Below are 18,370 nucleotides of genomic sequence, written 5' to 3'. Positions count from 1 at the left end.
TTTGAAAAAGGTGCCGTCTGAACCTCGCAAACAGTACTGGATTCAAAGGTGCCATTCTAATGCGAGCCTAACTGGCAATGGCCAATTCACTCAAGCCAGCACTTCCCTCACAACCCTTAAATGTAAGGAACGTGGAATTTCCACCACTAACTCTGAGCTGTAAACAAGAAATTGGACGCTTGTGTTGCGCCCGAAACGTCGTGATTTAATTTAGTTTTAATTTATTTTTTACCTACGTGACTTTACCGAAAAACCAAATAGTAGTATGGATTCCTGCAGTCACGAAAGCTTCAAATCAAGATTGTACTTAGATTTTAAATGTTGTGGCTTGGCTCTCCAACACACCAGTTTGCTGTACTAGTAACGGATTGGCATGTTATGTTTAGGTGACAAACCTTACTAATTGGCTGTGTCAGATGGTGGCAGGTTTAATTACACATTTATATTTATGCAATCTAACCCAAAAAAACCTGTATTATGGACAAATAGAGCTGCAAGCAAAGGGAACTGTGAAACTGGCCCCATCATTGTCTCTACAGACATACGGAAAGGAACTAAACAGAATAAGGGTGTGTAGGTGCACAATTATGTGCCATTCAGTGTTTCTGTACAAAAGGCAATTTTAGACGTATGCCTCCATATAAATATCAGAATATACAATAACCGGAATTACAACTCATCTGGATATTTTTGAAATGTCAACGCTGACAAAATTATTTTTGGTTGTTTGCCTGCTGAAATATTCTCTGAAGAATGTCCTTAAGCAGGTGTCGGCCGGGGTGAGCTCACCTGTGATTAATCAAACACAAATTGTGCTTTCAGTAGCATATGGGAACCTATTTTAACATAACTACGGGTAGCCAGGTTCGTTTTATGATTTGAGATCAGGCAATGGTGATCAGAGATTGGACCCCGAGCTCCACGTGCACAATAAAGGACTAGGCAGTCCCAAGTTTAGATTTGGGTGGATTTTGGACCAAGGAATTGAACTGCGGTGATGTGATGTGGAGGGTATCTCTGATTGCTATTGCAGATACGCAATTGCCCTTCTGAAGAGGACCTTTTAAATAAAGTTTCCCAAACCCCTGGCGTTGAGCTGTTGTCGAGTCGCCCACTTCTCCGGAGGACAGAACACAACGCAGAGTCTACTCATCTCCGAATTTTATGATTTTTATTGTTTATTATTCTTTGGGTCTTCCGGTAAAGCCACGTAGATATAAAAAATAATATAAATAATAACAATATCACGATGTTTCGATCGCAACACAAGCAATCGTCTTCAGGTGAAAAAAGAGGGGGAAATCTGCCGAGGCAGGCTGTCTATAAAGGTTTACAGATGGGCGGGCAGCTAATGCCAATGTGGGGGAGGTACTACGGAGCTGTGGGGGGTGGTCATTGTATTGAGAGATTAGTATGTCAATGTAAGACAGCGCAGTGGCCCCATGGAGGTGGAAAAGAATGTCAAGCCACCATTTACTACCACAGCTAACAGTGGCCGTGTTAGGGAATGCAACACAGAGAGTCGAAAATAACTGCTAGGTAGGATAGGAACATCACAGCCAGTTACGACCTAAACTGGTTAATAACGTCCTTCCATTGATTGCTCAGTTTGTACCCATCTTCTCGGTTGAAATTGTGTCGGTGTTTATATATCTGGATGGCTTCATGAACGAATCTATGTTGATAGCCAGTGGGTTTGCAGAGTACTTTCACATAAGGGATAAAATCACGAATTTAATGTACTGTGTTAAATCGTACCTGGATCTTGTGTTTGCTCAAGAATTTGGAAATATTTTTAGTGACCCCAGCTATGTATGGCAAGTGATGGTTTTGATTGGGTCCTCAGATGGTTCTCTCCCCACAGTTGGGTTGATAACTTTACGAATTTGTAGTCCGAATATCCATTCCTCTTGAGGACTTGGTGTACGTGCTCCAGTTCACTGGCTAGGTGGTGATGGTCGGAAATACAACGAGCTCTGTGGTATACAGTTTTGATGAGGGAATTATTCTGGGATGGATGGTGGTGGGAGTCAGGTTTTAGGTAAGCATCCGTATGGGTGGCTTTCCTGTAGACAGTGTCCCATTGAGCCATCAGGTCTCTTTTCGATTAAAACATCCAAAAATGGTAACTTGCCATCCTTTTCCACCTTCATGGTGAATTTGATAGCTGGGTGTATGGAATTGATGTGGTTGAAGAATTAGTCCAGAGCTGGTAGGCCATGTGCCCAGATGACGAACGTATCATCAATGTATCTCTTCCACAAGGACGTAGGGTGGATGCCTGGATAGCATCTGTCTCAAATTTCTCCATGAAAACATTGGCTACAACTGGAGATAAGGGAGAACCCATAGGGGTAACTTCAATTTGTTTGTAGAATGTTTCATTCCAGGTGAAGTAAGTGTTGGTGAGGCAGTGTCTAACTAGGGCTGGTACATCAGCATTCAATCCTTGTTGGACTAAATCTTCAATGATTGAAATGGTGTCAGGCACAGGAACTTTGGTAAACAAAGATACCACATCGAAACTGACAAGCAAATCACCTGGAGATAGTGAGATGTCCTTAATGGAAGATATCAAGTGAGCTGCTTGCCCCTTGCCACATATATAACCTCTTGTTGTTGTAACAGCTCTCTCGCTGTGTTCTTCCTGGATCAGCAGTTCTGCTGCTGGATTCTTTTTTTCCGCCTGAGGACGACCGCTTGTGTTGCGATCGAAACATCGTGATTTTATTTTTCTACCTACGTGACTTTACTGAAAGAACCAAAGAGTATCGATTAAAGATGTCGAATCAGCCATGATGTTGTTGGTTTTCTAATCCAGGAGGTTGATAGGATCTCTATTGATTTTAGTATAGCTGCCATGATTAAGTAGGTCCTGAATTGTTATTGTATGTGGTTTTGTCCAAGATGACAGTGGCATTGCCCTTGTCGGCTGAGATGATGACTATGTCTATTTAGCCGACATCCCCCCCACCCCCACATTCGAAATGATTCACGACAGGAGATTTTCCAGACCATACCCCCCACGATGGGCAAGAGTTTGCTGTATGTTCAATTTAAGAAAAAAATTATGGACAACAATTGTGTGTGGAATTTTACAAAGCAAGAAAGGCATTCAATACAAATACCTCCCATACAAAAGGAAAAACAACAACACAGTCAAACTGGAATAACCACTAATGTATTTCAGGTATGTTGGAAACTCCCATGCAACACAAGCGACGCCTATAAATACAATGCAAAGGTATACAGGCTGTATTCAGAAGTCGCGTGAAATGGAACCATTATGTTTACTAGCTATAGGCTTCATCTTATTGCATATAACTCCTCATATAGAAACCAGGCTGTTTATAGAGTCTGGTGGAGACGTTATATTAGGTGGAATGTTTCCACTGCACAACAGCGTCATTAATCTACCACTTGAATTCAACGCCGTTCCTACATCTGCGGATTGCGTAATGTAAGTTTACATGCAGATTAACGTAACTTTCTTACATGTGTAATCTAGAATTCAGAGAAGCTGAACAACATACTATATGGAACTGACTGATGAAAATTACTTTGTCAGATTTAAATTAAATGCATATTTTTTATAAAATGTTTTAAGGATAAAAATTATGTTAACATCAGAAACCCTTCTTATTCAACACAATTAATGACACTGTCGTGATGTATTTTGATCATTACATTTGTTTAAAACAAACATCCCGGTATATTTATATATGAGGGAGCAGCATCATTGAGGGCCGTGTAGGTGAGGAGAATAATCTTGAACTCTACCCAAGACAATGGAGAGACGCCAGCACAGGGGTCATGCGTTCATCAAGAGGCGTGGTGCGCGTGATAATTCTGGCAGCCGCATTCTTCAGGTGTTGTAGGCGACTTAACAGTTTAAGGTGGGATGCCGGAAAACAGTGAATGACCAAAGTCAATACGAGCGAAAACAAACGCATGAACCAGCTTCTCAGTGTCCGATCGTGAAAGGATGGGGAAAAACCTGGCTACATTTCTAAGATGGAATAAGGCAGCTTTCATTACCTTGTTAATGTCCGCTTCGAAGGTTACTGAGGCATCAAAGATAACACCAAGACTGCGAATTTCCTGAACAGCACCGATATTGTGGCCGACGGTAGTTAGACTGAACCAGTCTTAGAACGTTAGTGTGGGGACCCAATAAGCAACACCTCCGTCTTATCACCATTTAGCTGAAGAAAATTGGATTGTATCTAAGCCTTGGCGCATCAGTGAGAGTACCTAACAGACTTGAAGCATAACAAAGCATGCCTATTATTTTTATTCCCCAACATGTTGACATGTCTCTTTCCTTTCCAGGTTAAACGAGAGGGCTCTGACAAGACTCTACACGATGCTGTACACAATCGAAGAGATCAATAATAGATCTGATCTTCTGCCCAATATGAAGCTTGGGTATAGAGTCATAGACTCGTGCACTGACGTTATGAAGGCTGTGGAGGCCTCCTACGAATTCTCACTGTCTGGGTCGACACAGAAACCTCCGCTGGTAGTCATAGGAGATGCCTATTCTTTTTTGACGATTCCTGCAGCATACACATTGGGGTTAAAGCACATTCCAATGGTGAGTACAGGGAAACCATGCCCAACATGGCTTCATCAACTCGTGTTTTGGCTCTACATGGTGTACCTAATGAGGTTTGCTTTCCGGAACACGGGGGTGGTGTTTCGGCTACACGCGATTTGACGTGAAAAAGATTCTCATCTCCGCTCACGCACAGCGGAAAACCACAAATGTTGACACATTGGCATATGCATCTCGACGGCCGGTCGTTAAGTATGTGAGTCAGATACCTAGATGTGAATCAGTCACGTTCAAACGACAGTGTTAGGGGAAAGCCTCAGGCTCGGAATTCAGCATCAGGGGCTGGCGATTCAGTGTTAGGGTGTTAGGGGGTCAGTGCACGGAATGTTCCAGTGACGCGGCGGTGTACCCTCAACCATGTGCGCTATCTCACTGCGGGTGCGTACAGCGTATCTCGCCACACTTGAACGTGTTTTCACTTAACGCGGCACTTTTCAGGAATGCATATACCGTATTAAACGAGGATTTACTGTAATCATCGCATTGTTTGAGATTATAATCGCAAATAAACGTTTTATGTTTATTACAGATAAGTTATTCTGCAAGTGCACCCAGCCTGAGTGACAAGACAAGGTTTCCAACGTTCATGAGGACGATCCCCAGCGACACATTCCAGTCAAAGGCCCTTGCCGAGCTTGTCGGTCACTTCGGCTGGACGTGGATTGGCATTTTGGGCTCAGACGATGACTACGGCAGGCAGGGCCTCGGGAAGTTCCAGAGCGATGCCCATGAGTATGGCGTTTGCACCGACTTTCAAATATGGGTGCCGAAGAAAATCGCGATCAAAGATATCAATAGCATCGTGAACGTGATTCAAAATTCCACAGTGAAAGTAATTATTGCATTTGTAATCGACGCCGAACTTGAGCCTATCATCAAAGAGATGGCCAGAAGACAGATTGTTGGGAAAACGTTCATCGCAAGTGAATCTTGGATTAGTTCTCCAGTCATTCACAAACCGCAGTATGCCGACGTTCTTGAAGGCACCATAGGGTTTGACATGATTAGCGCCGACATGAACAAGCTCAGCGATTTTCTTAGAAACAGCAAACCTACAACAGACAACCCGTTCATGACTGAACTGTGGCAGGAGACATTTCACTGTACACCATATCCATCTGGGCTCGTGGACGCCGCGCGCCTTCCGGCTTGCAGCGGAGACGAATCTCTGGGCAGCGTGACCTCGTCGTTCTTCAACCCGAGCGAGATGACCGTGCCGTACGCGGTGTACCTGGCGGTGTACGCCGTGGCCCACGCACTGCATGAGCTCACCGCCTGCACAACGTGGACCAGTGTCTTTGCCGGAGGCCACTGTGCCAATCTGTCTGACATCCAGCCATGGCAGGTATGCATAGAGGTAAAGATCCCCCGTATAGTCTTGACAGGGTACAACGGTGCAGGTTCTGCGTTATGACGTTGCATATTCCGTGTTGTGCAAGAGTACCCTCATGGAAAAACCGCGTTATAGCGAAAACGTGTTGTGTGAACACCACGCGTTAAACGAGGACTTGCCTATAGAAAATTAAATACAATTGTGTTTCAGTGATAGTAATATGGACCTGATACAATGGTCCTGTAGGTTTTTTTATATATTGTAAAATACGGTGTATAAAAGTATTCCTTTCAAAGTTGACGATTAAATGAATTCGCTTTTATCACATTATGTATGGTTACATAGTAATTATTATTAATAATAAAGGTTTTTGGGTTAGATCGCGTTATTATAAATGTGTCGCAACCCTCCACCACCCGACACGGCCAATCAGTAAAAAAGTGTGTCATGTTAACAAAACACCAATTAGTTACTTCTTCAGCCCACCGGTGTGTTTGAAGAGTGACTCCAATTCTATTCTAATTGGCGTTTTGTTAACGTGACACATTTTTTACGGATTGGCCGTGTCGGGTGGTGGAGGGCTGCGACACATTTATAATAACACGATCTAACCCAAAACCTTTATTATGAATAATACTGGTCGCGAAAGATTACGTGTTAAACTGAGTAATTATTATGTATTTTTAGGTTATGAGGTACTTAAAGAAAGTTGACTTCAAAGATAACGGCTACAACATTAGATTTGACGCAAATGGAGATCCCGTTGCCTATTACATCTTGAAGCAATGGCAGCGGAAGGACGATGAGAACATGAAGATGGTAGCAGTCGGGTCCTACACCAATCTAAACAACAACACGAACAGCACCAACAAAGGACATCTCATCATCAACGATGAGCTCCTCATTTGGATGGGGAAACAGCTGAAGGTAATTTGTGCATTTTATTTTACAAAGTAGCTCCTTTTTATCCTAATCTAATTGTATATTGAGCGCCTTCACTCAAGGCGCTTGACATTGCTTAGAAAATTATGACACAAAATAGAATGATGTAGTTGGCAGGGGCATACTACAAGGATTGAGGAATGAGTGACAGTGATAGAGGGTTACTTAGGAATCACACAAAAGGGTAGGGATGGAATGGAGTGGAGGAACGAGGGGAGGGAATAGGAATGGGCAATGGAGCAGAGGTGAGACTTTAAGAGAGGAAGGGAATGAGGTTAAGGAGGGGAACTGCTTAATATACAGAGGCAGTGTTGAGTCTATGGGCAGTGTTGAGTCTATTGGCAGTGCTGATTAATTGGGCAGTGCTATTAAATGTGTAGTGAGTACAACTGAGTCGCAGACGTTGTCTTGGGAACAACACGTTTTATTAAACTCATAGCACAACATACTCCAAGCTATTAACACAACACACTCCAGGCTATTAACACAACACACTCCAGGCTATTAACACAACACACTCCAGGCTATTAACACAACACACTCCAGGCTATTAACACAACACACTCCAGGCTATTAACACAACACACTCCAGACTATTAACACAGCACACTCCAGGCTATTAACACAACACACTCCAGGCTATTAACACAACACACTCCAGGCTATTAACACAACACACTCCAGGCTATTAACACAACACACTCCAGGCTATTAACACAACACACTCCAGGCTATTAACACAACACATTTCAGGCTATTAACACAACATACTCCAGGCTATTAACCCAACATACTCCAGGGCTATTAACACAACATACTCTCGAGTGGTGACCACCCAACTAACCACGCTACGGCGGAACTAGACACGGTTCCACTATTCCGGTCCGGACGACAAGATGGGTCCCGGACCGCGTGGCTGGAGGCTTCTTCAAGCTTGACGTGGACCTCCTTGCCTCTCCAACAGCAAGAACCGTGAGCCCCTCACAGGGCCCCCCTTATATCGGGCCGGGCTGGGGCTGGCTCCACCTCTCGCCCCGCCCACCTTCTCGATCTCTCTCGCCCTTGCCCGAAGGCTCTCGAGAGTTCTTCTCAGACCATGTGACCACCCATTGGCCCTCTCCAACGGTGGCCCCCCTCCAGTATCATCCAGTCACATGTCCCCAGGTCAGCCAGAGTATCATGCCCCCAACGTAACCCGAGCTGGCTGACAACGGGAGCCCGCACCGCACGCTCTGCGTGGTGCCATCGCACTTAACCAGCGCTCACCCAAGCCCCCACTAGGGCTGGTACTACACCCCATGTCCGGGGCGTACACACAACAGTAGACATCCCGCCGTGGCCTCGCAGGCCCGGCACCCCACACAGTGGCATTCCCAGTCACTACAAGCGTACAGGAGAAGTTGATTCCAGTGGAGGGGTGCAATGAGGGAAAAAGACCGAAAATGGGAATGGGCACAGAGAGCAGGAGGGGCAGAGACAGACAAGATTGGGAACGAAGAGGACTAGAGGAGGGGACATGGAAGATGAGAAAGGCAAGATAAAGTGGGGCAATATCATGTCACACATATTATCCAGATGCATATATCAGATACATTTATTTGGTTGTGGAAAGGGCAATTTTGGCATCTAGAGTGCAATTTATGATATCTTTGTACAAAGTGTTTCCAGATGAACAGTGAGGGAACACTGAGAGATTGTGGAGATGTACCCCAGTACTTTATAAACCCATGTTTATGTTTAGTTGCGATTGACTTTCCCTTCACAGATGTGTAATGTTGCAGATATGCAAGAAGTAAAATGACTCGTGTGTGTGAATCGTTTGAGCCAGTGTTGTGAATCCTATGTCATTATATAAGGGAGCTGAGTGTCTTAGACTCTTAAAGCAACGTTTGACGTTTTACCAACTGTTGCTCATTAAACGGTCACAATTCTAACAATCCTAGCTCAGTGAGTGATGTTCACACAAATATAATTTGTAAAAAAAAAAGTTTTCAAATAATTAAAGATCAAAATGCCTTTGTGGCCAAAGCTGTTGATGGCGTCAATCCTTGCCAATGCGTTCTACCCCTCTTGCGAGATCCTGCAGCTGCTGTGCAGGAAAAACGCCACTGTGATCCACCCTCAGTCTCCCCACCATCCGCTCAGTCTCCCCACCATCCGCCCTCAGTCTCCCCGACATCCGCCCTCAGTCTCCCCACCATCCGCTTTTCAGCCTTCCCGTTGTCACCGCACTCATACAGACCACTCCAATGTCCATCTCGGCCATCTGATACGGCAGACCTCGCTTAGCGCCCCTCAAGATACGTTCCTGGACAAGTGAGCGAGAATCGAATCTGCGCGAAAAGGGGTCGTTACACAATTGTTTACTACATGGGGATGCGTTCCCAACAATGTGATTTTTTTTGTATGAGCAATACATGAGGGGTTTATTGGGGTATGGATAATAGCGATAATAATAAAGACGATAAACACTCTTTCATCAATAAAATGTATTATATCAGTAAGTACTGCACTCACAAGTGCATTCTATTGCACTCCTACAAGGCAGCGGTGGGAGACGAGGTTGTAGATTCTGCTGCGGTCCCAATCGGGGGCACTCAGAGAACAGCTTCAGGACCTCCGTGATCTTAGTGATGCCCTCAGTCTACATTTGTGTGGTGAGGTTTATTTTAGGTGGCGCCTGAGACTAACCTGGTCTCGTGAGTTCTCACCTGGCTAAACAAATCGATAAAAAACATGTAATCGTCACTACGAATCGTCTTGCCTACGTACGGTTCGAAAGAAGTTCAGCATACATAATATAATTATGGGAAGCGAGGTCTGGTTGACTCAAGAGCGTGCGTCGCTCTTATTGGCTGAATGATGGGGGAGGGTACGTTTCCTCGGCCACTGCTGCTGTTTTCACTCGTAAGCACTTTGTAGATGTTTTGATTTTAAAAAAATTCGTAAAAAAGATTCTCGAGGACAAAGAGCGCTATAGCGGCGTCGCGCTAAGCGGTCTGCCTGTTTTTCATTTGTTATAATGTACGATTCGTACATTGTACTAAATCTAATTGAGCAATGTTGTTGTCAATGCATGACAGGCTCCAGATTCATTATGCGTGGCTGCTTGTCCAGAAGGCAGCAAGAAGGAATACGAAGCGGGGCAGCCCTCCTGCTGCTACAGATGTGTGCAATGCTCAGATGGCGAGTTCAGCAAGACTAAAGGTATTGCTGTGAATGCAAACAAATTTTACCGTAAGCTTTATCCTTTCCAGCAATAATACTGGTGTGAAAGGAGGCTGTCTCTGGTGTTGGCCAATCATTTCCAAGGACAAGGCATACATGATTAGAAAAGCATGTTTTACCACAAAGATATATGGTTAATGCAGACTTGATGATGCCTTGCAATAGGTGTCTTTATTATTTGAACATCTTAACACCTGTGTTAAATGAGTAACCTAGTGCAGAATGTAAACATCAGCACTGGGGAGACAAAGGCGGCTGGGCGTGGTGCTGGCCACCCACCCCCTCTTGTGCCGTGTCGCCCTTCATAGGTGTCACTCGCTAATAGCAAACCCTTGCCCACTGCGGGAGTTACATTCTTCCAAATAGGGCGTGGTGCTGGCCACCCACCCCCTCTTGTGCCGTGTCGCCCTTCATAGGTGTCACTCGCTAATATAGCAAACCCTTGCCCACTGCGGGAGTTACATTCTTCCAAATAGCTGCAATCAGCAAATCTGCAATCCGCAAACTCAACGGAATTTTGGCAAAAAATAGTAGTTGGTTCACGGTTCGTTCTTCAACACCCCCTCCTTTTGTTTCCGTATACCAACCCAAACATTAAACAAGAAGTATTTTAATCTGGATTTGAAGCTTTCGTGACTGCAGGAATCCATACTCTTTGGTTCTTTCGGTAAAGTCACGTAGTAGGTATAAAATAAAATAAATCACGACGTTTCAATCGCGACACAAGCAACCGTAATCAGGTAGGATCAACACAGCAGGGGAACTGCTGACAAAGGAGAAAAAGCTACTGCAACAAGAGGTTATATAAGGTAGGAGGCAAGCTGCTTATGCCGGCTGCTTCTAAAGGGTAGAAATGGGCATAGCCCAAGAGTCATAAACGACTGTTGAGCGTGAGACAAGGGGGGGATCGGCGGCAGGGGGAGAGAAAGGGGGTGGGGCATAGATAAGAAAGGGGCTGCGTGTGCGACATGGGAGGACCGGCGGCAGGAGAGGGGGGGGCAGAGATAAGCAGCAGTTACATTGGGGAAATGAAACGACATGTCTCGGACCATGTTCGCGAACACAAGGCAGATTTGAAACACGGCAGAACCAATACCTTTGCCATGGCGGATCACTGTTTTAACGCGGTGGGTTCACACAATATTGTTTTTTCCGAAACCAAGGTACTCTGCAAACCATCGAGCTACCACCAAAGATTTGTCCATGAAGTCATCCAGATATATAAACACAGACACAATTTCAACCAAGAAAATGGGTACAAACTGAGCAATCATTGGAAGGATGTTATTACCGGTTTAGGTCATAACTGGCTATGATGCCCCCCCCCCCTTCCTACCTACTGTTGTTAGCAGCTATTCTCGACACTCTGAGTCACATTCACTAACACAGCTTCTCTCTCTCCCCCTGCCTCCGTTTATCTATACCCCACCTTCTCTCTCTCCCCCCCCTCCGCTTATCCTCCCATGTCGCATACGCAGCCCCTTTCTTGCAATTCAGATAGTCGGAGAGAACAGTGCTGTTATCTCTCTGAGTTGCATTGCCCTGTTAGGTGCCTCTTCATTAACGGGCTGGGGTCTCACTAACATGGCCCCCTCTGCTCCCTTAGCCTCGATGTATCGATGGCTCTGGCTGTGATGGGCTTTGTGTCTCACTGGCGCGACCATCGTTTTATGGTGGTTCTCTTGCGTGGACGCGCTTGCCTCTCACAGCGCAGTTGGCAGCGCCGCAGCTTGTGTTACACAGACATGACATTAACTTGCTAATTCCCCTAATCTCTCTGCCTAATCTCTCCCATCAACATAGTGCTAATCTCCCATTAACACTGCTGTTGTGCCATATGCGGGGATGATACGCTTATGCGGCAACGGAAGCTCATTTCATGCTAATCGCTCTCCCTAATCTCTCTCTCCCTAATCTCCCCCATTAACACAACTGACGTGCTTGCGGCCGGGGATGGAATTCCTTTCCAGCTCAGACCCCGCCTGCTTGCCCATCGCCACATATATAACCTCTTGTTGTTGTAACAGCTCTCTCGCTGGTTCAGCAGTTCCACTGCTGGATTATTATTTTTCTGCCTAAGGACGACCGCTTGTGTTGCGATCGAAACGTCATGATATATTATTTATTTTATTTTTCTATCTACGTGACTTTACCGAAAGAACCAAAGAGTAAGGAAGTATTTTGAATGTAAAATATGACGAATATTTTATCGTGTTAAATGTAACTTATATGGTAAATGTATAGAATTAAAAAAACAATGTAATGTACAGTACTGTACAGTACAGTAATAAAAATCACAGGTGACTGAACCTCACTGACTCCTCATTGGAGGCTGGGAACACCACGTGATCTGAGACCCGAGATGGGCCGCTTTGGAGACAAGACAGCTAGGTGTGTTCTTCCGCAGCAGCAGCATTGCGAGTAGTGCAGTTACAATGCATACAGGAATCTCGCGGTCAACCGCGAATGGTTGAGCCGCCACAAGGGCACGATCGGCGAACTGTACCTCAATAGATTTGGCACGAAACAGAAAAAACCGCGATAGTTAAACCTGCAAGAAGGAGGGGTTTGCTATACGTTGTTGTGACCTGCAAAGTGTGGTGGTCGAACGGAGTGTTGATGAGACCACACTATCAGTGCCCATGCCCTCTCACCGTTTGTTGCTGTGTTCCGTTGCAGACGCCAATAACTGTATGAGGTGCCCTCCGGACTCCTGGTCAACGGGAACACACACCGACTGCTTTGTTAAACCCGTGCAGTACCTAAAGTGGGACTCAGTCGAAGGGCTCATTCTTCACATTGCTGCGATCATTGGCATCTTTCTCACGTTCGATGTACTCTTCATTTTCTACAAGTATAGAGAAACACCAATCGTAAAGGCGTCAAATTTCAAAATAAGCCTCATGCTATTGATTTGTTTGTTCTGCAATTTCCTCTGCATCTACGTGTTTGTCGGCATACCAAAGCCCTGGATGTGCATTGCCCGCCAGCCCTTTTTCGGTGTCAGTTTCTCGTCCTGCTTGTCTTGCATCTTGGTCAAAACAATCTCAATGATAATTACGTTCAAGCCCAGTCTAACCAGGAATAACACATTCCACAGACAAATGACACGCGCAGAAATCCCTATCGTAGCCGTGGTTATTGTCATCGAAGTTGCATTGTGCGTGGTCTGGTACTTCCTAGCGTCTCCAAGCGTATTTAGGAATGAAAACATAAAAGCCGACACAATCTTCCTGCAATGCGATGAAGGCTCTCCATTGAACTTCGCGTTTATTATCGCGTATTTGTACGTTTTGGCATTGATTTGTTTAATGCTATCATTCATGGTACGCAAGCTTCCTAATAACTTCAACGAGGGCAAGTTCGTGATGTTCAGTGCCTTAACGTTCTTTATTGTGTGGATATCATTCATTCCCGCTTACATTCTGAGTAACGAGCACAGGGTCGTTGTCGAGGTCATCTCTATCATTCTCTCTGGCTACGGAATCCTTATTTTTCTGTTCTTCCACAAATGCTACATCATTTTGTTTCAACCACAAAAAAATACAAAAGAGCATTTAGATAAACAGTTGATGGAATTTATACAAAAAGCGGTGGAAGACAAGATTGGAGGAGCTACTGCTACGCACCCAGTCCAGGTCACTTAGAGTCAGCTTCAGGACCTCCGTGATCTTAGTCATGCCCTCAGTCTACATTTGCGTGGTTAGGTTTATTTTAGGTAAACTATCCTGGTCTCGCCTGCCTAAACAAATAGATTTTTAAAAAATGTAATTGTGACTCCGAACCGTGTTAATCGAATCACAGGGGGTGGGTCTGGTTGGCTGAGCGTGCGTTTTTCTCATTGGCTGAGAGAATGATGGGGGTGGGTACGTTTCCTTGGCCGGCGCGCTGTATCTTCTCACCGCTAAGCGAGGTCTGCTTGTATGTTCTATGATTCCATCTGCATGCATATGTAATCAAATAATTGTGGATGGGAGTTTTACAGTTGTACCATTTGGATGTATTTCATGCAATTCTAACAATTTTTATATTTAGTAGTGATAATTTATCTAAAATTTTCAGTGTTTGCAAGTTCAATTATATTCAATCATTTATTATACTTGGAATTCATGCAGTGTACTCATAAAGTTACACTCATTACTACACGTGTATAGCTATAGAGCATATTCTTGGGATTTTTCGGTAAAGTCACGTAGAACAATTTTTTTTACAAAAAACTACGACGTTTCCATCGCAACACAAGCAATCGTCATCAGGAGGAAAAAATAAAGCTATAGAGCAGTTTGAATTTCCTGGTTGAAATGTCGGAAAAATATTTGGTAAATGCATATCGTTTTTAAATCGAGAACCTGTAGTGATCTAAACAGCCCATAACACAAGCATTAGAGATATTGGCAAACGCCTGGGAATCTCTCAACCCCTTTGTTGCTGACCGCTTGGCATTTTGGGTCCTTGAGCCACTTCTACGGGACTGCTTTTACATTCATAAGAGGTTTTTTTGGGTTAGATGGCGTACATATACAGTGAGGGAAAAACGTATTTGATCCCCTGCTGATTTTGTACGTTTGCCCACTGACAAAGAAATGATCATTTTATAATTTTAATAGTAGGTTTATTTGAACACTGAGAGACAGAATAACAATAAAACAATCCAGAAAAACGGATGTCAAAAATGTTATAAATTGATTTGCATTTTAATGAGGGAAATAAGCATTTGACCCCTCTGCAAAACATGACTTAGTACTTGGTGGCAAATCCCTTGTTGGCAATCACAGAGGTCAGACGTTTCTTGTAATTGGCCACCAGGTTTGCACACATCTCAGGAGGGATTTTGTCCAACTCCTCTTTGCAGATCTTCTCCAAGTCATTAAGGTTTCGAGGCTGACGTTTGGCAACTCGAACCTTCAGTTCTCTCCACATATTTTCTATGGGATTAAGGTCTGGAGACTGGCTAGGCCACTCCAGGACCTTAATGTGCTTCTTCTTGAGCCACTCCTTTGTTGCCTTGGCCGTGTGTTTTGGGTCATTGTCATGCTGGAATACCCATCCACGACCCATTTTCAATGCCCTGGCTGAGGGAAGGAGGTTCTCACCCAAGATTTGACGGTACATGGCCCCGTCCATCGTCCCTTTGATGCGGTGAAGTTATCCCCAAAGCATAATGTTTCCACCTCCATGTTTGACGGTGGGGATGGTGTTCTTGGGGTCATAGGCAGCATTCCTCCTCCAAACACGGCGAGTTGAGTTGATGCCAAAGAGCTCCATTTTGGTCTCATCTGACTACAACACTTTCACCCAGTTGTCCTCTGAATCATTCAAATGTTCATTGGCAAACTTTAGAAGGGCATGTATGTGCTTTCTTGAGCAGGGGGACCTTGCGGGTGCTGCAGGATTTCAGTCCTTCACGGCGTAGTGTGTTACCAATTGTTTTCTTGGTGACTATGGTCCCAGATGCCTTGAGATCATTGACAAGATCCTCCCGTGCAGTTCTGGGCTGATTCCTCACCGTTCTCATGATCATTGCAACTCCACGAGGTGAGATCTTGCATGGAGCCCCAGGCCGAGGGAGATTGACAGTTCTTTTGTGTTTCTTCAATTTGCAATCGCACCAACTGTTGTCACCTTCTCACCAAGCTGCTTGGCAATGGTCTTACACCCATTTCCAGCCTTGTGTAGGTCTACAATCTTGTCCCTGACATCCTTGGAGAGCTCTTTGGTCTTGGCCATGGTGCAGAGTTTGGAATCTGATTGATTGCTTCTGTGGACAGGTGTCTTTATACAGGTAACAAGCTGAGATTAGGAGCAATCCCTTTAAGAGTGTGCTCCTAATCTCAGCTCGTTACCTGTATAAAAGACACCTGGGAGCCAGAAATCTTTCTGATTGAGAGGTCAAATACTTATTTCCTTCATTAAAATACAAATAAATGTATAACATTTTGACATGCGTTTTTCCGGATTTTTTTGTTGTTATTCTGTCTCTCACTGTTCAAATAAACCTACCATTAAAATTCTAGACTTATCATTTATTTGTCAGTGGGCAAACGTACAAAATCAGCAGGGGATCAAATACTTTTTTCCCTCACTGTATAAATGCGTCGGTAAAACCCGCCACTACCCGACAGTCAACTAGTAAGGGTTGTCACGTAAACAGAACATGACAATTCGTCACTAGTACAGCACACCGGTGTGTTGGAGCCAAGCCACAACATTTACAATCTCAGTACGACGTTTCGCCAGTGATTACAATTTGCTTTATCAGGCGACAGACAGATTTGTGGAGAAGTCTTAACTGTTTCGTTCCTTATATAGAGGCGTAGATGTGGTGACCACGCTTCTGCGCTCTTGTGCTGTACTAGTGACGAATTGGCATGTTCTGTTCATGTGACAACCCTTTCTAGTTGGCTGTGTCGGGTGGTGGCGGGTTTTAACGACATTTATATATTTATGCCATCTAACCCAAAAAAATATCTTATGGATATTTGTCGTGAAAGCCTACGTGCTTTTACATTGCTTTAAAATATTTATGCGATGTGTCACCAGTGCCATAGCAGACAAGTGGACATTTGGAGGGTTCAGACTCGTGAAATAAAATCTTCATACTTACAACCGTGTGTGTTTAAATTGTAGCCCGCATGCCCAGCCACTGCATGCAAAAACAGCTTGTTTGGCTGGATAGAGGCTACACGGACATGGCACGGGCTAGATGAGAGTTCATGGGCGAGCGAGTGGGTGGGTAAGTGAATGAATGGGTGAGTGGGTGGGTGAGTGGGTTGTTGGTTGGGTGGTACCGGCGAGAGAAGAGATGGTATAGGAGAATGTGAAGTTGAATGGACTTGCCGAAGACTGGTATCAGCGGTGTCAAGACCGGCCTCTAAGGAGGAGGTTCGTGAAGGACGCTGCTGGGAAGTTGGAGACAGTCTCACTCCAAAAGGATAGAGGAGCAATGCTCGCAAAAAGGAGCAGATAAAATTAAGCGAGTTGGCACAGTAGGGAGTAAAGAGTGCATTTGCTAGTCAATCCATGGCATCTGGGTCTGTCCCCTGACCTGTCAATGAGCCTTCAACTCTTCACGTGGCCTTGGGAGTGTACCTGGCCTGGTACAAGTGTAGTGGAGTAATGCGCGCGGGGTTTGCAAGTGGTGTGCACGCATGCGTGAGTTGCGGACAGTAAAGTCACGTCAGGGCACACAGGTGCGGAGAGACAGCAACCAGAGGTTACCATAATCAGGGTTTTTCCCCTTTTTTCTGGCAACAAAACTGAAACCTTTTTACAAGGATTCATGTCTGCATTAACCACAATACCTGCAGTGAAAATGCAAAGAAAAAACATACCATGATAATATATGCATTGTCCTTGAAACTGATTGGTCCACACCAAGGGACGGCTTTCTTTTGAGCCTCGACCCAATTGGTGCTCGACCAGATGACGCCAAAAGGTGTAAAGCTCAAAGACAATGCACTATCAAAGTAATGAGGGCTAGGGGTGATCATCTACATCATTAGACCTCCTTTGCCAGTACCAAAATGTAATAATAGGGTTTTTCCCATTTTTTCAGGCAACACAACTGAAACTTTTTTTTACAAGGATTCATCTCTGCATTAACCACAATACCTGTAGTCAAAATGCAAACAAAAAAATACTATGATATATGCATTGTCCTTGAAACTGATTGGTCCACACCAAGGGACGGCTTTTTGACCCTCGACCCAATTGGTGCTTGACCAGATGACGCCAAAAGGCGTACAGCTCAAAGACAATGCACTATCAAAGTAATGAGGGCTCGGGGTGTTGTATATGCCGGGTAATTTGATGAAAATAATACAAATTAAATAAAATTTGGAAATATGCATAATTACCCGAAATTATGTTAATTGATGTAATTATGTGCATACATTTATGCTAATTTGAGAGATAATTGTATTAGTTTATGTGAATGTATGTGATTATGCTAATGCGAGTCGTTATGATAATTAGGCCCTGACTCGCTGACGAGGATCGTATCATCAATCGGGATAAGACAATACATCTTATGAAGTTATGCAGGTGTGATGTAAGTACGTCAGATTAAACCCGGCTTCGTTGTCTAGGTTCGTATTATCGATCGGTATAATGCAATTATTCTCACTTTAACATTTACTGATTATGTATTAGTGTTTATGTCAGGTCTCCAAATTCAAATCTCACCACAGGATACAGTTCTTATAATTAAGATTATTACGCATGAACTCAGGAAAGAAACACTCAAACAC

The 18,370-nt window shown here is 44.3% G+C and overlaps 1 protein-coding gene across 2 annotated transcripts; it reads left to right on the top strand.

Moving 5' to 3' along the window:
• Positions 1–1,708: 1,708 nt before the first annotated feature.
• Positions 1,709–16,134, top strand: LOC116940402 (extracellular calcium-sensing receptor-like). Of its 2 annotated transcripts, none has more exons than XM_032950188.2 (6): positions 1,709–3,460; positions 4,333–4,597; positions 5,148–5,963; positions 6,639–6,878; positions 9,977–10,100; positions 12,801–16,134. In XM_032950188.2, exons 1-6 carry the CDS (start codon positions 3,180–3,182, stop codon positions 13,766–13,768), a joined length of 2,694 nt encoding a protein of 897 aa, XP_032806079.2. In that variant the 5' UTR covers positions 1,709–3,179; the 3' UTR covers positions 13,769–16,134. The 2 variants fall into 2 exon arrangements, with proteins under 2 accessions (XP_032806079.2, XP_032806078.2); XM_032950187.2 differs by having other exon boundaries at positions 5,148–5,975.
• Positions 16,135–18,370: the final 2,236 nt, after the last annotated feature.

Source organism: Petromyzon marinus, chromosome 9, assembly GCF_048934315.1.
Source record: "Petromyzon marinus isolate PM22_M1 ecotype Great Lakes invasive population chromosome 9, UKy_Petmar_22M1.pri1.0, whole genome shotgun sequence".
Classification (NCBI taxonomy): domain Eukaryota; kingdom Metazoa; phylum Chordata; class Hyperoartia; order Petromyzontiformes; family Petromyzontidae; genus Petromyzon; species Petromyzon marinus.
Note: the sequence above shows the minus strand (reverse complement) of the source record. Positions and strands in the feature narration are given on the sequence as shown.

Excerpts from the sequence above, each read along its gene's own strand:
- LOC116940402 (XM_032950187.2), top strand. The coding sequence starts at position 3,180 with ATGTATTTCAGGTATGTTGGAAACTCCCATGCAACACAAGCGACGCCT. Across the intron at positions 6,879-9,976 it reads GGATGGGGAAACAGCTGAAG|GCTCCAGATTCATTATGCGT; the intron begins GTAATTTGTGCA and ends AATGCATGACAG. Across the intron at positions 10,101-12,800 it reads CGAGTTCAGCAAGACTAAAG|ACGCCAATAACTGTATGAGG; the intron begins GTATTGCTGTGA and ends GTTCCGTTGCAG.